At 31.8% G+C, this 23003-nt stretch overlaps 1 protein-coding gene across 1 annotated transcript in view; it reads right to left on the bottom strand.

The window, feature by feature from the left end:
* The window catches only part of LOC105553836 (protein eyes shut homolog), a 443064-nt gene that overhangs the window by 14648 nt on the left and 405413 nt on the right, over positions 1 to 23003 (bottom strand). Inside the window, exon 9 of the mRNA XM_011999994.1 lies at positions 6389 to 6548. Coding sequence (XP_011855384.1) covers positions 6389 to 6548 — 160 coding nt within the window. The remainder of the gene's footprint in view (positions 1 to 6388; positions 6549 to 23003) is intronic.

Here is a 23003-nt window from a genome sequence, read left to right as displayed (position 1 = left end):
AATAAAAAATAAAATAAAATTAATTAATTAATTAAAGAAAAATCCTCCTTACTTTTTGTTTAGATTCCTCAATAGAGCCTAGGATTATATTTGTAGGAGATATACCTAATGTAAATGACGAGTTAATGGGTGCAGCACACCAACATGGCACATGTATAAATAGGTAACAAACCTGCAGGTTGTGCACATGTACCCTAGAATTTAAACTATAATAAATAAATAAATAAACAAATAAATAAATAAGTAGCTTTGATGCATTATGAATAGAGTTTAGCATTTTCCCCACACATTTAGGCATACTCTCTATGTCTTCATATGTAAACTGTATGTTTATATTACTGACTTAACTATCAGGTTTTTCAGTTTTTGCTTCTTAATTTCTAAGTTATTGATACATTATTGATCCTAATCTATCTTTTGTGAGTAAAATCTCTGTGCGGTGTTTCTTTTGCATTTTGATTTTTATGTCTTTCATAAGCAGATATTTTTACTTGTCTTGCAGTAAAATTCACAAGTCTTTTCTTTCTGACATCAACATTTTTAGTATTAGCTATAAACATCTTCCCCATCCATTTTATTTTTCGTTTTTCTCTTTTAATTTTTGTGAGTAAATATTAGGTGTATATATTTATGGGTTACCTGGGATATTTTGCTACAGGCATACAATGCATAGCAATCACCTCAGGGAAAATAGTGTATCCATGACTTCGAGCATTTATTCTTTCTTTGTGTTACAGATAATCCAATTATATTCTTTTAATTACTTAAAAATGTACGATAAATTATTGTTGACTGTGGTCACCCTGTGGTTCTATCAGATACTAGGTCTTATTAATTCTATCTAATTATATTTTTGTACCCATTAACTATCCTCACTTCCATCCACCTTAGTATCCTTCCAAACCTCTGGTAACCATCATTCTACTCTCTATCTCTATGAGTTCCATTTTTTTAAAAATTCTAAGCTCTTACAAATATGTGAGAATATGTGAATTTATCTTTCTGTGCCTGGCTTCTTTCACTTAACATAATGACCTCTGGTTCCATCCATGTTGTACCACATTTCCTTTACCCATTCATCTGTTGATGGACACTCAGGTTGCTTCAAAATCTTGGCTATTGTGAATAGTGCTGAAGTAAACATGGGAGTGCAGACATCTCTTTAATATACTTATCCCCTTTCATTTGAGTATATACCTAGCAGTGAGATTGCAGGATCATATGGCAGTTCTATTTTTAATATTGTTGGGAACCTCCAAACTGTTTTCCACAGTGATTTTACTAATTTACATTCCCACCAACAGTGTACAAGGGTTCCCTTTTCTATACATTCTTGCTAGCATTTTTTATTGCCTGTCCTTTGCACTGGGGTGAGATGACATCTCATTTTAGTTTTGGTTTGCATTTCTCTGATGATCAATAATATTGAGCACATTTTCATATGCCTGTTTGTTATTCGCATGTCTTCTTTTGAGAAACATCTATTTAGATCTTTTTCCCATTTCTAAAATTCATATTATTATTTTATTCCTGTAAAGTTATTTGAGCTCCTTTTGTATCCTCATTATTAATCCCTTGTCAGATAGATAGTCTGCAAATATGATCTCCCTTTCTGTGAGTTTTGTCTTTGTTGATTGTTTCCTTTCCTCTACAGAAGCATTTTAACTTGGCGTGAGCTCATTTGTCTATTTTTGGTTTGATTACTGGTGCTTCTGGGGTTTTACTCAAGAAATCTTTGCCTAGTCCAATATGCTGGAGAGTGTCCCCAATGTCTTCTTTTAGTAGTTTCATAGTTTGAGGTCTTAGATGTAAGTCTTTAATCCATTTCGATTTGCTTTTTGTGTACCATGGGAGATATGGATTTAGTTTCATTCTTCCCCCATCCAGATTTACAAAGCATTTCTCCAACATTCTCTAATATTTTTATACTTTCTGTTTTATATATTAAAACTTTCATCTATTTCAGTGTAATCCAGAGAATGTTTAAAGGTATATACAAGTTGATTTTTTTTTTTTGAAATGGCTATCCATTTGTTCCATGTTAATTATTAAATAGTGCCTACTTATTCTAATAATCTGAGGGGGCAGTTTTATTATATGTTATATACTTTTTAAGGTCTTGGATTCATTTTGAGACTTTGTATTTTGTCATATTTGACTACCAATGCAGTGGTGCGATGCTTTTCATTAATGAAGCTATGTAATCTACTTTAATACATGGCAGAGCTCATTCTATACCCCACTTGTCCACACGATGTGCTTTTGCAGAGTACACTTGACTTTATTCATCTTTATTTCCACGTGAACATTAAGAAATAAGATGTCAATTTCATAGAAAACAAAGATAACATCATTTTTTTTGTTAAAATCTCAATAAACCTATAACATAATATGAAGAGTTGAAATCTTTAAAAGTTGTATCTCCAGTATAATAAAAGTTTTTTAGGGGGAAGGTTATTATTATTTTAAATTTACAGATGAAATTGTATGTATTTACCATATACAACATGATATTTTGAAGTATATATACATTGCAGAATGACCAAATCTAGCTAATTAACATATGCATTACCTCATATAGTTATCATGTTTATGGTAAGAACACTTTTGAAATTATAAAACTCACTGGCAAAAGTAAACACATTGTAAAATTCAGAATATTCAAATACTGCATGGTAGTGTGTATATTACTAATATAATTAGTATGAAGGTTAAAAGAAAAAACTATTAAGAATAATAGTAGCTACAGCATAATATATCTTTAGGATTTTCTTTCAGATTATGTATGCATGCACCTATACTACAGCAATATCAAAAGTTTTCTCCATGTAGAGGTTGCAAGTTTTTGTTAATTTTAGTCCTATGCATTTAAACATTTTAATTCTTGTTTGTAAGAAATATTTTCTTCCTTATGATTTAATTAGCTTTGTTCTGTTTATGAAAGTTACTTATTTCTAATTAACGATTTAATTAAGAGAATTCTTTCAAAGCATGTAAAAATGCTTTAAAAACTTTCTATAAGTGATATGAATGAAAAGCACTAAACCACTTTTTTTAATACTCAGCTTTTTAAAAAATCTTCAATTGAAGATTAAAACCAAAAATTAAAACTAAAGTCCCTAAAATACTTAATATATATATATAAATAGCAGACATTTGACAAAAGAAGACTTGAACGTAGAACAATATACAAAGAAAAAATGGATTTTGATAAGGATTGCTTTGTTGGTATAGCACTTCCTATTTTCACAAAAATTGCTTAAAATTTAAAAAGTAATGTATAATGCATAGATTATAATTAACATACTGGAAGGTCTTCTACAAGAAGATCCATTATTTTGTAAAGGAAATATAAAACTTTCAAAGTAAATTTTTTTTGCAATATCAACTTGCAAATGCAACAATTACTATTTGTTTAGAAAAAAGTTTACTAGTACATGTTAAGTGTTTTAACTCTGTATGTTTATCTTAGATAAGCACACTGAAATAATGACATGCTTCAAGAAGAAAGAGATTTAAAAGAATTTCTGTCTTATTTTCTTTTTTTTAGCTAGAATTGTATCTTTTCTTAAGCATTATTCATATTGTCTTACTTCACTTCACAACTCTTTATCCACTCTGTCAGTAGCTCCTTTCCTCAAATCTAATAATACACATAATGAACATAGATGATGATTTCGAAAAGAAACAGTGCATGTCAGCTCTTTCTCAAGATGTGCACTGTCGACCAATTGTCCTTGAAAGGTCTTCTTCTAATTAATTACCATCCCTTCTCTGTAGAGCAATCATATTGGCAAGAATTGATTGGGCATGTAAGATACTTCGTTTAGTTGTTAGAGAAATCCCTTAATTAAAATAATTTTCCTGCTGGTAAAATTAATGCACCCCATGCAAACTCACCAGCATAATTTTAAAGTTCCTCTTCAATTACATTTTATATTTTATGAGGAAAAAAGTAAAAAAAGATCTTAATGGCAATTACCAAAATAAACAAGATGGAATTTTGCAATACATAAAATGTATAATTCTATTTACATATTTATTTTCATTTATTTTAACTTCTATTTTGTTTTGAAAACTTGAGAAGTTTCACTGCTGAATCTTCATATTGAAATTCAAAATAAGTTTAAGTGTTTTACTTAAACATTCATTCAGCCTATGCATTATCACACTGCTTCTTTTCCATTGGACAACCCAACTCATTTAGATTCTCACATGTAGGGGTCGCAAAATTTTTATTTTTGTTATGATTAGCTATATTCAGTAAGTTCTGTCCCATAATTCAGGAAGAAATAATGATGAAATATGCATACATTGTTTTGAAGATAATTGCTTTTTGCTAAGTTATTCATGAGTAATTTTAACTTTGTATTACACCACCCATTTTCTAAAACATACATTTGTTATTGTACTGCCATTAATAAAGTTGACTATATTTGCTCAAAGCTGATTTATCCATGAGCAATTTGACTTGCTATTATTCATTCCATTTTCCCTCAAAAATACTTTTGCTATTTCATCATTGTGAATATGTTCTCTGTCGCAATTTTTTGTTCTCAAAAGAAGTTTAATATTTAAAAATAACCAAACAGATAAAAGCATTATTCCTACTATGAGACAAAGGAAAATCAAGTTCAAAAATGGTGCAGGCACTGAAGTATGTGAACAAATTTGGTTGTAACAGTAGATAATATTTCTCAATGTGCACATGAAAAGCATTTAGGGATCCTCAAAAAATACTCTGTGTCCATCTCACTACAATTCCAGTTTGATTGTTCTGTAGTGGGAGTTCACCATTAGTATGTTTCAAAAGCTCCTCAGATGATTCGAATATGTGGTCAGGGTTTAAAAACAACTGAACTGACACAATCCCTAAATAGTCCTGAAGTTAATTCCTCTAACCTCAAATATTCTTATTTCTTTGTTTTGTCTGATTGTGTCATTTATAAAATAGTAAGTATTCATAACAGAGTCTCTGAAAGTTCCTTTTACCATCAACATAGTATTATCAACAATGCTTTGCTCTCTTCTACCACTTTTGGCCTTCAGTGTGATCTGATTAATGAGCTGATAACTATTTCTGTCACTAAAGGTTGTTAACGCTACAGTGTACTATTTTATGAGCATGGTGAAACAAATAATCGTGTTTTCTGTTTAAAAGGCTAATTGTTAGTTTACTTCAACACTGTTGTGATGTAATGCAATGTTAGAAATTCAGCTGCTGTCAGTTAGCTGTTACTCAAAACATCAAACTATTAATTTGCTGGTTGTTTGTAAATTGAAGTGCCAAAATATCATTGTCAGAGGAAATATTCTTTAAAAGAATGAAAATATCATATAGTCTTAAGAATGTAAATCTAATTTGCATCACCTAAGTTAAATACTACTAAACATGTAATCAAAGAATGAAAATTATGTTCATCAAAAAAATTGAGATAGAAATTGAAATTCTATAAAACAAAAATATACATGTGAATATAAGTATTGAAATGATTTCATTTCAAGTATGTAAGACAGAAAACTAGGCGTCCTATTGACACCTTCACACTTGCTATTTCCAATTCATAAACAAGATCTTCCATTTATTTCAAGCTTCTAGCATTATGACTCACATTATTACTCCAACCAACTCCCTAGCTTTTTTTCTTCTCTTCCATGTATTTCTCTACTTGCTATAAAATTATCGAATGTGTCAAAAGCTATAGTAATTTTCTATTCCTTTTAGAATAGAAATCAAAATATTTAACCCAGCATTTTAGTTCTGGCTTTATCCCCTCCATGGAATTGTTATTAGTCTTCTCACAGCCCCAGACAGGGCTTCAAAGACGCCACTTCTTCTAATATAATGTCTTTACAAATACAATTCCCTCAACCTAGAATCCTCTCTTTTCCAGCTTCTCTGCCATGACATTATTCTCTATATCTCTCTTCAGGGGTCATTTTCTTAGGGAAACCTTTTCTGACAATGCAACTCAATCTCTCAATTGCCCAGTTTTTTTTTTTTCTAAACAGGCTTATTGCTTATAAGCATTCATGGAATGCTACTTGTTTTCATAAGAGCATTTTGATTTTAAATAAAATTACATAGTTATCACTGTATTTGTCCACTAACCACTCACTTCCAACAAATGGATTTATGAAAGTAGGAAATAGCTCTAGTTTACTTCACTATTATAGATCTTGCACCAAGTAGATTTCCTAGGATGTAGTTGGTGTTAAACACGTCAGTTAAAGGAATACATCGGAAAATAAGAGTATTTATTTCATTTTTATTTTATATTGTGTTTTGAGATATAAAATACCTTGTGTGTTTAGAAAGTGAATACTTGACTAGTAAATTTTGAAATAATTCAAGCAGATTTAAAAAAAAATTACATAAATTTGTTACCTGTAAATCCCAATTGCCACACATATTCAAAATGAACAGGACCTTTATCCTGGCAAATACCATGGAAGGTGATTCCATAGTAGCAGGGGTATAGATGAATCAGGTGAACATTCTTCAAAAACCAAAATGGATTTTTTGTGCACCCTGGAATGCATACATACTACAAAAAGGAAACAAAGAAAAATGGTAAATACCTTTTGAAATATTTTTCTATATATATATATATAAAAAACATAAACACAAATTTTCAAAACCATTGATTATAGAAAGCTTTATGGGAAACACTTTTTATACTTCTCTTTATTTATTCTATTTCTTTATCTTTTCTTTCTGTACCATCTTTTGTCATTCATGTTCAAAAGCCTATATGATAATCTTTTAGCTCTGACTCACTCTCAATATACAACAGTCCCTAATCTTCTGTTTGATGGGCTATAATATATCTTTCCCCTCACAAATTAAAAATACCTATGATATAAATTAAGAGATACACCATTTAAAACACTTATAACAGTAGAATTAGCACAATAAAATGTCATGGTAGTGTTCAAATTAGACTTTTGCTATCATTTGAAAATAGTTTAAGATAATAATATGATTTGTTTATGTAATCTCCAGCATCTTCAAATACAAAAATCATATATAGTTATATCCACAACTGAACTAACTAAATGTAAACCATTTTAGGTCACATTGAGGTCATCACTAAGTTTTAGCACATGTTACACTACTTAGATATTAGGAAGACATCAACAAGCATGAAATCTAAGCCCTAGAGACAAACTAGTGCTATGCATTCTCTTTAGAGCATACCCCTCAATTATTTCTACTTCTCCATGTTTTTGATTAACAAATCTCCCTTGAATTAGGCAGAGAAAAGTACAGTTGAGACATGCAGTACAAGGAATCTAACAGTTCCATTAATGAAATTACTACATTAAGTAAGCATTGTTCTGTTTCAAGTCATGGTGGTCTACCTGGATTTGCAATCACAATTTCCTAGTTGCACAACAACCCTAAAGTATGAGTCAACGCTAAAGGTGAGGTAAAAAAAAAAAAAAAAAAAAAAACGCCAGGCGTGGTGCCTCATGCCTGTAATCCTAGCACACTTTGGGAGGCCGAGGCAGGTGGATTATCTGAGGTCAGGAGTTCAAGACCAGCCTGGCCAACATGCTGAAACCCTGTCTCTACTAAAAATACAAAAAAATTAGCCAGGTGCAGTGGCACGTGCCTGTAATCCCACCTGCTCTGAAGTCTGAGGCAGGATAATCGCTTGAACCTGGGAGGCAGACATTGCATTGAGCTGAGATCACACCACTTCACTCCAGCCTGGGCTACAGAATAAGACTTTGTCTCAAAAAAAAAAAAAAAAGGTATAATTAAAAAAAAATAATTATCATTTAGTAATATTAAATGACTACCAAAATAATACAATTGTATGATATATTTCCAAGCTGTGAGATGATCAAAAGCTTTAACCCATGACTTTTATACTGAGACATCAAATGTTGAACTCTACAAATGGCATTAACCAATCTTCACTGTCAGTGGAGATTGCCTTTATTGGATTTGGGTCCTCATTGTGATAGAAAACATGAAGGCCTAATGAATTCTGAATATATGACTGTACAAAATAAACTTAGCAGAATAGTACATTATTCATATTGATAGGATCCTATAGAGTCATTTCTTCACTTAAAACTTAACAAAACAGTAGATAGTTTTATCTCTCATCCCCCTCTCACCCTTCCCTCTGAGTCCCCTGCATTTTGAGTACAGTGTACACTGCTTGGGTGACTGGTCTACCAAAACTAAGAAATCACCACTAAAGAACTTATTAATGTAACTAAAAGCCACCTGTACCCCAAAGAGTATTGAAATAAAAATTAAGAAATAATTTAAGAATATCCTCTTCTGGACATTGGCCTAGGAAGACAACTCATGATTGAGATCTCAGAGTACAAGAAACTAAAACAAAAATAAACAAATAGGACTTGATTAACCTAAAACGCTTCTGCACAGCAAAATAAATAATCAATAAAGTGAACAGACAACCTTCAGATTGGGAGAAAATATTTGCAAATTATGCATCCAACAGCAGACTAACATCCAGAATTTACAAGGAATTCAAGCAACTCAACAACTTCAAAATACAACCAAATAACTCAATTAAAAAGTGGACAAACAACATGAATAGGCATTTTTCAAAAAAGACACACAAATAGCCAGCCGACGTATGAAAAAATGCTCAACATCACCAATCATCAGAGACATGCAAATTAAAACCACAATGGGGCATCATCTTATACCAATCAGAATGGTCATTATTAAAAAGTAAAAAAAAAAATAGATGTTGGTGAAGATGCAGAGAAATGGAACGTTCATGCACTGTTGATGGGAATGTAAATTAGTACAACCGCTATGGAAAATAGTATGGAAATTTTTCAGAGAACTAAAAACAGAACTGTGATTTGAGCCAGCAATCGCACTGCTGGATATCTACCCAAAGGAAAAGAAATCATTATATAAAAAGGATACCAGCACAAGTATGTTTATTGATTCATTATTCATGATAACAAAAATGTGGAATCAACCTAAGTGTCCACCAATTGATGACTGGATAAAGAAAATTATTTATACACACATACACATACATATACATACACACAATGGAATACTATTTAGCAATAACAAGGAATAAAATCATGTCTTCTACGGCAAAAAAATTAACAAACAGCAACAACAAAAACTAAATTTGAATTAAGCCCTGTCTAAGTTGTTATGTTTTGTCTGAAATTGCTTTTGTTCTTGTTTGTTTGTTTTTTAAACTAAGAATACCAGAAGAAGCAGGATCAAAGATATGAATCACTGTTTCTGCCACTCAGGAGTTTAGGAATCATTAAAAAATGAGACATTAAATATTCTGTAATAACCTTGAGAGAGAAGGGCCGTTAAGGAGCAATGACAGATGCCAGGAAAAACGACAAAAATAATATGAATCCCTGCTCACAGGGGTGTGGTATTCTTCCTACTACTTGAACCTGAAGACCACATTTGACTTCTGACTTTGCTTAATGAAAAAACAAAGTCACCGAGGATATATTTCAAGGCGTGTCTGAACAACGTATCTGTCCTTATACCCTTCTATACTGAATAAGGACACTATGAAGATATTATAACTTTAGATAAAGTTTGGATTTAGAGGGAGTTATTTGTGATTGCAGCTCTTAATACCTTTTAAAAATTATTGCAACACCAGGACATTATCCTCTAACATAACAACCTTAATGTTAAGAGCAGTTAATTTAAAAGAGCAATTTATTTAAGCCATATGTAGAGGTGAGGAATATTGTCATATAGGTCTATCTCTGATTCCAACCTCTCATTTATACCTTGTGTGTTACCTTGTGTGTTCATGTGAGGATGCAGATACATACACACACACACACACACACATATACACACACACACATTTCACAGCACCAACATGAAAATAGATATAGAATATAACTTTTAAAGAAAGTTAATATAAGTAAAGTATGATGGTGAGAAGGAAGAGTGGAGGCACTTTTTGTGTAAAACATTTAACTTAACAGTCTTTTGGAGGAATTAGATGCATCACTGCTGTATTACAACTGAGCCGTTAATCTTGAAGCTTCATCAGTATTAACTTTGTTCACTTTCATCATGTTGCTGAGACGCTCATCATTTCTGCAGAGGTTCGAGAGAAAGGCCTTTTGAGCAGTGTACAAGTTCTTTTTGTATATTTACAAAAGCTTTATTCACTTTCTTAACTTCTAAATCATGAATAATATTTATCTTCTTAAGGTTAGTGGTAACTAGTGTTGCTTTGTTTTTAGTCTTCAGGTGTTTTTTGGCTTGCTATGTGAAATACATTCCTGGCCTTTGCCCTCTTAATTTGTTCTTGTCCATTGTCTATAATACGCATGTGCAGCTTCTTAAGCTTCAAGTGATGCCATCTATTGAGTGAATAAACTAAATGTTTGTCTTTAAACTGCTCTGATCTTTCTAGAAGCCAAGGGAAAAGGAGAAACATTAAAATATACCCCAGCTGTTTTTATTGATTAATTTTATACTGGTAGATCCATTTTGGTTTACTGGATGAACCAGATTTCCAGTTGATATTCCTAAGGGACAACTGTTGTATGGTGGAGAATATTAAACAAATGACAATACTTTGGTAATATTGTTATGAAAAAATATTTATTATATTGACCAGGGGTCTACAAAGTATTTTCTTAAGTTCTATGTTATACAAGTAAGATGATTTTTAAGTAAATCAACTTCCTTTTTTTGATTATGAATTTCAAAAATGCTGCTAATAAAAGAAATTATTTCAAATCCACAGTGAAATGCTCATTGCCTGCTAAAACACTATTTTTTTTTAGTTTTTGTAAACTTAGATAAAAAGACAATTATGTGAGGCAAACGTTATTTGTGTGACCAGATAGGAGTCTTTGTGGAATTCAGTTATTTTAATGTGACCTCTCTTTCAGAATGAAGTTAATTTTCCATAGAATGATGGCCTTCTCTGTTGTTAAGATATCTTAAGTTTCACAGTGACCTCAGGTAATATGGTAATATTAACTTTCCTCATCAATCTTATTTAGAACCAAAGAGATTAAAAAGAAGTTAGTTTACATGGAAGTGTTCACTTAGTTTGATTTTTTAATTTATTTCAATTAATATTTGAAATTGATGCTTTAAAATAATCCTTATTTTAAATACTATCTTCAGTTTAATTCGTGGATTAGGTGAAAAATATTTAACAGAAATTTTTCTGTAGTCTGGGAATATATCGCGAAATTTATACATTTCAAACTTTACCTCTGAAATAGAAGTAGGATTATCTTCATTTAAATAATTTCACTTATTATGGTATGGTGAATTTAAGGTGATCAACTTAACTGTTTGTCAGGGACTTTCCTTTTTTAAAAGCTAAAAGTCTTGTGTCTACTAAATTACTCAGTCCTAGGGAAATTGGGATGGTTACATTTCCTAAGTGTAGATTATACACTCAAAGCTTTATTTCTGAAATTAAGGAGGATGAGGAGCAGAGCTGTATTTGACATGTCATGAGAGAGAGAAATGATCCTCTGTTGCTGTAGGTTTCTAAACTGTGTGTGTGTGTGTGTCTGTGTGTGTGTGTGTGTGTGTGTGTGTTGGGTGAGGGGGAATCTAGTTACCATAGCATAACCCAACCTAACACGCTTATCAGAAGTTTCCTCCACCTATAGGTGAGACTAAACTCATTATCAAATGTATTAAATTAGAGCTTATACTGCAAAATGTAGTATATTTATTTCTATAAGAAAATATTTATATAATATATTTATTTCTATAAGAAAATAAAAATTACATTAATTGCAGTAAACAATAGGTGTTTATAAGTTGCTAATAAAAATATACATGAAAAATAGCAATGTGTTAATCTATCCTGTACTTGATATATAAAACTGAAAAGACGAATCAATTCAGCATTTCCTCTATTTCTTCTGCTACTGAGTAGGGTGACAAGCATTGGGAATACACAAACATGCCTTTGGAAGCAAACATCTATCTTACTGTTGACAGTGAACTAATTAACTGGTACATATTAGACAACTAAACTTGAACTGACTTTGAACCTCAATAAGCTTGTGAGAGGAGTAATTTTGGTAAGCTAACAGTGAAATTAAGACAAAGATAAAATAGTTTCACAATGACAGTAAAAAGAAGAGAATCAAGAAAATTGTCTATAAAAAGTAATCTATTTCTTATATCTCATGTCACATCAGAAATAAGCAAATTTTGCAGTATCAAAGTTTTGTGCTTTTTATTTGATTGACACAAAATACATATTCAGAACAATTTTATAACCTTAACCAACTGATTTATCATTTTATATGCCAAATATATTCAATGTTGCTTTCCTTAAGGCTTTTCCATTTTATAAAGAAAAACTGATTTTGATTGCTAGTATGAAGAGGATTTTAAAACAATTCTAGATGCTGATTTCTTATTTCAGCAGCAACCTTTCTTAGGAAAGATAATGATTTCCATTAGAAATCTTACTTTTCATTATGTATTAAGCATTGTAAACTTCTCTTTCTTAAAGAAACTGTATCATGAAATTATGGCATATACCTATTATTACAGCATCTAGATTCCCTGGTGATTCTATTTATATTTATTTAAAGCATTTGTTAGTTTTTGGAAACTATACAGAAAAATGAAAATAAATTCCTGTATATACTCAGATAGATATTAGTAGTGGGAAAACCTCACCTCTCTCTTTTTCTTTTTTTTCTTAGTATTTGTATGTGTGGCCATTTTACCATGTATGTGAATTCACTGTTGTTCAAATGGGTTCAAAAGCATTATCTCAATCTATTCATTTCATCATTTTTTTAATAGCCTGGAAAGAATACTTGTATATTCATTTCTATACTTCAGATAAGGAAATAAAAAGTATAGATTTCTTTTCAGCTCACACACCTCAATTCTCACAAGTCTAAGACATAAAACCTTTATACTCAGGTTTCAAATCTCATCAATTATTACTTTATTTTTAAATTTATTCCCTATTCCCCAATAAAAATATTTTCAATAGAAGTTTTAATTGACACACAGAAACTATTATCATTAAAAATTTGAAGTATATAACCTTATAATTCTTAGGTTTTATTGTTTTAATGACACAACCTTCTTGCTTTGACATCACTTATTCACTTATCCTTCTGAAGTACTAATACATTATTAACAGCTTATTTCTAAAACATTGTATTCTACCCAGTTGAAAGAAATGTAATGATCTTTTAAAAAGCAATGATAAATTTACATAAATTAATGTTCAATTTCCACTCATAGTCAAACACTTCTATGGAAAATTAATAAAGTAAAATCAATAGCAAATATATTATTTAAATTAATAACTATAAGGTTTTATTAATATAACTATATGTTAATAAAAATAATGCTAAAAATAGCATTATTTTTCCTCTAGTTCTTCTGGGTAGCACCTAAATTTAGGAACTGTACCAAAAAAATGTAAAATAATACATAATAAAGAACAACGCTGGCCTATTTTGGCTCTCTAGGGATCAAGGGAAATCTGATTTTAACAGATAATTCTCAAGCAGTTTGGGAAATTATATGAGATCATTTTCTGGTCTGTTATTATTTTAACATTTTTCCATAAATCACAGTAGTTGCTGACAATTCCATGACCATATCATATTCTAGAGAAATGTGAAAATCCAACAAATATTTTCTGAAATACAACTCTTCTCCAGCTGTTATGCTAAAAAGAAACACAAAATTTAATGACAGCATCCTTGATCTCACTGAGCTCACAGTCTAATGTGTGTTTCCAGTCATTCCAAGAAATCCCATTTAGTGTAGTCAGTGCTGTGTAGAAGACAGTATTGCAAACAATGGGAATAAAAAGGAAGAAGCAGTCGACATAATCACAAATGTTCTGAGGTAGTTTCATTCTGGATGAAGGCATGTATTGGGCCATACATGAAATAGGAAAGGCATTCTTTTCCACATTTCCATCTATATTTCTACATATAGAATTGTGACTGGAGTTCAAGGAATGGTAGGTGACCATAAATTATTGAATATGTGTCTTTTTACCAAAGACACTATAATTAACTAATTTCTAAATTTCCTTTAGAAATATTAATATATGGATGCGTGAGTGATCAATGTAATTTAATGACTTGTGAGGTGACTGACAGGAATTCCTTTCTTTCTTTTTTCTTTCCTTTGTTCCTTCCTTTGTTCGTTCATTCTATTTATTTTTTTTTTAGACAGGGTCTGTCTCTCTTTCCATCGCCCAGGCTGGAATGCAGTAGTGCTATATCTGCCCACTGCAACAACCTCTGTCCCCTGGGCTCAAGCCTCTTATTTTCTAATTATGAGAAAATGACTCAAGAAGTTGAGCAAATATTGGAATGTTTCATGACTGTGAAGAAATGTACACTATTCTAAAACATATATGAGTAACTATTATTCACAATCTGTAGTATCCCATCAAAGTGCACAACAGCTAATGGCCAGAGAACCTGCTCTTCCCCTATTTTCATTTATTTCCTTTTAAAGATTTCTTTGATTTTCAAAAGTATTACTACAAGAACAAAATTGTGGCTAATTCATCACCAAGTATTTAATTTTCTTGTTTTAAGACATGATAATCACTATTATTCAAGATCACTTCTTTATTCAAAATGTATTTATTGTGAGTATGCTCTGGGGAGTTATTAATCACATATGGCACAAAGAAAGCAAAAGAACAAAATTGTCCCAATTATCTTAGATATAACTTTAAAATGAACACAAACGAACTATGAAAATCTCACAATTCCTAAAGGCAATACATTCTAGGACATCATTAATCCAAGATGCTGAAAGTTGAGTGTGTCATTTAAACACACCTAGATATATTTTACTATTTGGGAGTAAAGTAAAATTGACATATATGTATTTATGTGCATGTGTATATATGTGTATGTGTGTTTGTATAAATGTATATACACAGGCATATACATTACATATATACGTATATGTATGTATACACATGATACATTATTATATATACACATATATGTATGTATACACTTATATGTATGCCTATATATGTAATGTATGTGCATGTGTTTATATGTAATGTTTTTTCTACAGGTGCTTAAAGTATTTTCTTCTTAGGAGACAGTTTCTTCCCCTTCCTAAATATATAAATTTTATTAAAAAATTTCTGTATTGGTATTTTATATCACTGTAGACAAAGTGTAATATTCTCCAGTGCTATATTGTTCTCTGGTTCTGATGTATTTATTTTTTCTCAAGGGCTTTCATTTTTAAACTTTATAAATACAGTGTCTCTTATTAAACTCTTATCATTACTTTAAATTCATAAAAAGAAAAGCTATGGGAAATCTTTAGAGTGAAGTCACCCTTTTCAACAGGAAAGCAAGCAGTCTCAAAGAACCATGAAAATGATCTGATTGTGTTTAGTCCTAAATCAACTTTTAGCTGCTGGGCTAAAAATGCCTTTGCCATGACATTAAACCTTTGTAGTTGTCTCTCACATATTACATAGACTTGCATGCCAAATGCCATTCAACTTCAGGAATGAATGTGATCAACATGGGCTGCAAAAGAAGATAAATGATTACCTTAATGATTTAAAATAATATTAAAACTCTTTTTTTTTTCCTTTTTTGCAGTTACATCTTCCTTTTGTTCTTATAGGCTACATAACATCTATTTGTTTCATTCTTCTATCAAACAAATGACTGTAGAAAACCAAAATCCCTATTTTCCCTTCCCAGCTAATTGCTAATGCAAACTTCTTATAAAAGTGGCATAATATTAAATAAACAATTAATGAAGCAATTAAACTTTAGGTTCAAGATAACCTACATTGACTCTACCCATTTTTTGTTACAGTTATATTTAATCATTTCAAAAGATAGAAAAAAACATCTCAACTCCTTTAAATGTACATCATTTTGTTTCCACAATATTGTAAATGTTCTGATTGATGTTGTTTTTCATGGCATAGACAGATATATTTGATAACGTTGCCATCTCAGGAAGAATACATCTTTAACAGACTAAAAATGACTTTAATGTTCTTTTTAATTTTCATAATTAGTTAAAAATTAGATTGATAATTGATGATTTAATTCTTTTAATACAAGTCAAGTTTATTTAGTAGCATTTATTTAGATTACTTCAATCTATCAGTATTTTGCATTTTGTTATTTAACTAAAAACTTCAGTTAAATATATGTGTCACATATTTTTTCCAATTGTAGATGTGTATGTGAACTAAATTTTCCCTCAAAATACTTTATTATAATTTTTTCAATATCATTTTTGTATAATCAAACTTTACTCCACTGATTTCAGTTTATAAATTCAGAAAATGACTTTAAATATATTCTTGCATTGATTTTCTCTATTTTAATGTAATTCTCTTTTTTATTGTGCTACCATAATATCTTAATTATTGGGGCTTTATAATTAATTTTTTCACCTGGTATTCCAAGTACTTCTTTGGTAGTTTTTCAAAGTTTCCTTATATATTTTTAAATTTGTTTTTCCAAATAAACTCTTGGATATTTTTTCTTAAATATCTCTCATACATAAATTATTAAATAATGTCTGATACATTACATCGTTTGATTTTGTCTGTGCAAATTTTTGAAACTGTAGGGTAATATGATTTTTCTCAGGCTTTGACTAAAAGTATAATAAACTAAACGTCTTTTTTTTTTCAATTCATGGTAGAACATTGATTAGAACATTTCCTTCCATAAGGAGTAGTAAACAATCAACCTCAGAATGATATTAGTCATTACATAGGAAACATTTACAGATATACTAGAGTAATAATACAGAAATACAAAATGAATAAAACCTCAAAATATGATAATCTTGCATGAGTTGAAAAATTTTTTTTCAGATAGTCCACTCATTACAGATATGTGCTTCAGATATATTTTAACCCATGGCCCTCATAAAATAGATCAAGTTGGACTATACTAAAAATATTAAGACTTATTATGATATCCTTCTCTTTGGGTTTGATTCTAGGTAATTTTATAATTATTTCAGATATTTCTTACATCTACCTTTTATATCAGGCATTTTAACAAGATAGTTCACAGACAATGTTCTCTTCTGGGTTAATTTGGGTACTTTTAAAGTTCAGCTCCTTCACCCAGGATGACACCACGGAGCTCTCAACATCTTTACTTAAAGAGATAGGATACATGTATTAAAACAAGTACTTGGCCAATTAGAACATTATGGAGTTAGAGGAGAGGTGGCTAAATTTTTTAAAAAATGAAATATGTTTCTTCTGATTTCTATATTCACTATTCAAATGCGAAAAGTAACTTTTTCTTTTGATGAAAATCTGAGTGATAGTGTGTATCAAGCATTTTTGGTACAATTGCATAATTAAACTCTCCACCTCATTTTAAGGAGTTCTGGTCATCTGCATACTGTCAAAGGATTTTTTGTGAGTTGAGATACATTGCTTAAAAAAGTCTTCCTAACTCTGAAGAGCAGCTGGAAAAATAAACAGTCAGGACTTCAGGCAACTATCAACCTAGGGAAACTTGGTAGCCAACAAAGAATGAATAAATTCCTTCCTCTGTTCTCATAACAGAAGTAAGAATACTCAAGGACTGACCTATATTTGCTAATAGTAAGCTTATCCAAAGTATATACGATAGCAACAACCAACAAAAATCTCACTCATAGTTTTTCCAGGATCTGGGAAGATTCCTGTTTTGGCCCTCCATCTGCCTGCACTTCTTACGCCTGAAATAATTTTCTGCCTGATCCCAGATTTAGACAGGAAATGATTATGAAGAACTGAGCAAAAGATAGACAATATTAACCTGTGGATCTCTGTCTCTGTGTCCTATATCTCCCCCTGTGGGAGTGTGTATATGTGGTCAGTCCCTCCTCAGTAATAGGTGGACACTATTTTCAAATCTAAACTTTCAGCAATTGATGTTAGGTTTCTCTTTTATCTTTTATTTTGTTTGCAATTAAAGTTAAGATATCTCTCTCTCTCTCTCTCTCTCTCTCTCTCTCAGTGAGTGACTATTACAAAGCATAAGGTAAGATCATGGTCTGTCTTGTTCAACATTGTGTGCCTGGAGTTGAGAGGTTCCATAATGTAATATTTTCAATATTCTTTCAATGAGATGTACTAGTTACATAGCACTAAGAGATTATAAAAGAATTAGAGAGATGTTTTCCCTAAAGACAAGTGACTAAAGATTTTGCCAAAACTTACTGAGGCTAAATAAAATTACTTAGTCCATGGGCCGCTTGTAATACCTGTGATTACATCTGCAATCAGAATGTTGGCTGTCTAGTAAATTATGTATGATTCTCACTTTGTAACATGGATTGCCTTATTTTTTAAATCAGTGTTTCTGTTGACTTTTGAGTACAAGGTGAAAATATGACTTTGCAATTGTTAAAGATAACATAAGAATCATGTAGACACCAATTTCTAAACATTAGATGTTCATATTGGGAAGAACACCAGTTAGTGCCTTTTGTGTAAACCAAACCTAGTTTAATGCCTGTTACTCCAACCAAACAACTGTTAGGATCCTTTTTCATTCTCAAATGTGTCTTAATGAGGACAATAAATTAGTGAAGTATGTACACATACAGGATATGCCATTAGCACGGGCTATTCCTGAGTTAGAAATGGGACAGCAAAATGTTACAAGCCAATATCTCATTTGTGAAAGTCTGCTGTTTCTGTAAGCAGTTGACAAATGGATCTTCTAAATGTGCCAACCATGTCAAGGTAAATGCAGAATTTTAACTAATGAAAGTTAAATCCATTTGTTCTGAGATACTCAACTAACCAATCATCTTGCTGCTTTTGGTTTTTCTCGATCAGTTATTTCCGTTGGATCTAAAACTCAGCTAAGACTAAAAATGACTGCTAAGAATAAATCTAGATTGACTTATTTTATGTATTTTATATACGTTTTTTAGAAAGGACTTATCACCATATTTAGATTCAAAATTATGTGTTCAGTTAGAGAGCTTCTTTAATGATTTTCAGCTAACAAGTTTACTTTGGTGTTACAAATAAATTTTCTGGAAGCCTTTGTGAATTTGCTTTCTATTGCTACTGTAATGAAACACTGCAAATGTAGTGGCATAAAACAACATTTATTCTCTAACATTTCTGGAGGTCAGAAATCTGGAATCAGTCTTACTGATGTAAAGTCAAGATGTCAGCAAACTGGCTTCTTCTGCAGGTTCTGAGTAGAAAATCTGTTTCTTTATGTTTTTTTCAGCTTCTATTGGTAGCCTATCTTATTTGGCTTGCACCTTCCTTCCTTCCTTCAACTTTAAAAGATAACACTCCAAATCTCTGCTTTGCTATCATATCAAGTTCTCTGTCTCTGATTCTGTATGCAACTTTTTAATATGGACCTTCGCGATTATATCAGGCCCCATCTGATAATCAGGATAATCTCTTAATCTCAAGATACTTATCTTCAATGTATCTGCAAAGTCCCTTTTGCGTGTTAGATAACGTCCATAGGTTATGGGAATTAGGACAAAGAGGAAAATTTGGGTACCATTATCCAGCCCAGCATACACTGGATGCCCAGAAACTGTTGAAGAAAGTTTATATTCTGGTTTCTTTCCCAAATAGTTGTGAAACTCCCTCTGAAGTACTGAGTCTTAGCAGATGTACAGATAGTATGGCTCTAAATCCTGTTAATAAACATATTGGTAGAATAGCTGCTTCATAAGGATCCAAAACAAAATATGAAATAGGTTCACATAAATAACCCTATCTTATTTTGTTTTTCTTTCACAAATGATTTATTCTTAACCATAGCAGGCAAATTTTTAAATAATACAACTTGTTTAAAAAGTTTTTTTCCAATTATTTTTCCTGTTCCAGCACTGGTAAAGACATAGTGACATCCTCAGTTTCTCTAAGACATTTAAAATGTTTATATGCTCCCTTTAAATATGAATGTTTTAACTATTCACAAGCATTACACTAATTTGAATGAATCAATCTCGATCTGTCACTTCTTATATTTTAGCTATTTTAATTTACTTTATCACCTACAAAAGTTCTGCTGAAAACAAGCAAGATAAAAGATAAACTTGCAACTCCTTTGGTGCTTACTCTTGTAAGTGGATACTAGCATAAAAATCAAGTTTAAAAGTGTGAGAGAAGCCGGGCGCGGTGGCTCAAGCCTGTAATCCCAGCACTTTGGGAGGCCGAGACGGGCGGATCACGAGGTCAGGAGATCGAGACCATCCTGGCTAACGCGGTGAAACCCCGTCTCTACTAAAAAAAAATACAAAAAAAAAAAAAACTAGCCGGGCTAGGTGGCGGGCGCCTGTAGTCCCAGCTACTCGGGAGGCTGAGGCAGGAGAATGGCGCAAACCTGGGAGGCGGAGCTTGCAGTGAGCCGAGATCCGGCCACTGCACTCCAGCCTGGGTGACAGAGTGAGACTCTGTCTCAAAAAAAAAAAAAAAAAAAAAGTGTGAGAGAAGAAGTTTATGAATTCATTATTAGAGGTCTCCTTTAAATATTTCCTACTCTATAGCCAATATCAATCATTGTAGCCAATCAACAGAAAACTTGTGAAATTATTAAAGTACTTCTCATTGGAAATCTGTTAATTTACATATCATGTATGTAGAGGTAACTTTGGCATAGCACTGATTCCTGAGCATTTCTGTACTAGTCCATTCTCATGCTGTTAATAAAAACATACCTGAGACTGGGTAATTTGTAAAGGATAGAGGTTTAATTACCTCACAGTTCAGCATGGGTAGGAAAGCCTCAGGAAACTTACAGTCATGGCAAAAGGGGAGGCAGATACGTCCTTTTTCACATGGCAGCAGGAAGGAGAAGTGTTGAGCAAAAGGGAAAAAAAGCCGCTTAAAAAAACCATCAGATCTTGTGAGAACTCACTCACTATCACAAGAACAGCAACATGGGGGTAACCACCTCCATGATTCAATTGCCTCCTACTGGGTCCCTCCTATAACACATGGGGATTATGGAAACTACAATTCAAGATGATATTTGGGTAGGGACACAGAATAATCATGTTAATTTCTATTTTTATCCTAGATCTATTAAGATACTGGTAAATTTCCTGTATATCAAATCCTTCACACATAATGGAAGTTATGTGGTAACTTTGATTTCTATTAATCTTTCTCAGTTGAACACATCTGAAGCGTTATTATTGTTTGCTGCCTAGGAAAGGACAAACCAAAAAGGCCCAGATAATACTATTTAAGGTTGACCAAAAATAAAGTTTCTACCACTTTGAATGACTAACAATTTTATGGCAATAACACCATTTGAGAATGACTTAAACACGAATCCTGTGACAGATGCTTCTTATGTTATTTGAAATAATTCTTCCAAGTAAAAACACATTTTTGTTTGCTTATTTAAAATATGATAGTAATTTAAATTATTAAAATATATCATAGAACTAGAAAACCAGTAACATGTGCACATGAAAAATATTTAGAAGTGAACAGCTAGTTTGAGGATGCTGCTCTCTTTCAAGTAGTACTTTAAGCATAAGCCAACTTCCCTCCCAAGAGTCTGTACAAGAGCAAGGTAAACTACTCAATTAATGAAGTTGTTTCAGAGAGACATTGAAAATATGTCCATGAAAGAGAGAGAAGAGAGGAGATGTAAGGCATAGACCAGGACATGAATGAAATGGATCATGATCATGTGGTATTGTTGAAGCTATATCAGAACAATTCAGTGGCTATTTGATTTTGTTATTTTATGCTTAATACATCTGGGATCCTACCTTTCCCCCTGCCCCTTTTCTTAAAAATGAAGGAGAACAAGCTCTCTGTTATCACACAAGTTCATTCTACTTAACAAAAATCCTTCAAACTTTTCACCTACATGTCTAATAATATACATAGAGGAAAAAAGCCAAGCAAATTTAATGTAAGTTAGCATTTTAGAGGGAAGAACTGAAAAGAAAGTTTGTGACCAAGCAATTTATATATATACCATTCTGAACCAAAAGTGCTTAGTCTGTTCCAACAAAGCAAGAAAAATAACAAGAAAACAATTTGTCTTAACCAAATATGTGCACCTAACTCTCAGACGCAATGCCCACATAAACCAGAAAAAGATTTCCTAATCTGGAATCTATCTCATGTTATTATGGTCTGCTAGTCTGAAACAGAAGTTTTTCTTCCGTAAGTCTAGGTTCCCTAACTTTCATAAAGTTGTATGCATTTGATCTTTCCTTTGGTGTTACTATTTTCCACTTTCTACAACCTAAACTTCCTCTAAGGAAGAATTTTTCAACCACAACAATACTGGCATTTTGGATTCAATATTGCTTTACTGTAAGCAGCTCTCCTGTGCATTGTAGGATCCTTAGCAGCAAACTTGGCCTCTATAGCCAAACGCTAGTAACAGCCCTGATCTCTACTTGTGACAACCAAAAATGTCTCTAGACATTGCCACATATTACCTAGAGGGCAAAAATCACACTTGATTCCTCCAGGGATCTTCCTGTTTTTGACTCTAACTATTTCTTTACAAAGATGTCTGTGACTCTCGGCATATATTACGGCACTGACAACCCAGTTCCTAAGCCTGAATAAACTGTCTCTGAAGACTGATAAAGAATGAATATATTAGTGTGTTTATTTGGTTTGGGGTGTAATCAGAAGCTATCTTTGGCAGATTAAAATGTAATTGGTGAGGTGATGGTCTCAGTATTTCTGTTTAATTCAGGCTTTATTAGATCAGCATAGCGTGAATTTCAGATTTTGCAATTTTGTGTACCTTTGTATACTAATATTTCGAGTGTCATAACATACTTAGCTTACCCAATGCTGCTTCTTTCTTTTCTTTCCTTCCTTCCCTCCCTCCCTCCCTCCCTTCCTTCCTTCCTTCCTTCCTTCCTTCCTTCCTTCCTTCCATCTTTCCTTCCTTTCTCTCTCTCTGTTTCTCTTTTCTTTTCTTTTCTTTTCTTTTCTTTTCTTTTCTTTTCTTTTCTTTTCTTTTCTTTTCTTTTCCTT

This window comes from Mandrillus leucophaeus, unplaced genomic scaffold (genome assembly GCF_000951045.1).
Source record: "Mandrillus leucophaeus isolate KB7577 unplaced genomic scaffold, Mleu.le_1.0 Scaffold610, whole genome shotgun sequence".
Lineage (NCBI taxonomy): Eukaryota > Metazoa > Chordata > Mammalia > Primates > Cercopithecidae > Mandrillus > Mandrillus leucophaeus.
Note: the sequence above shows the minus strand (reverse complement) of the source record. Positions and strands in the feature narration are given on the sequence as shown.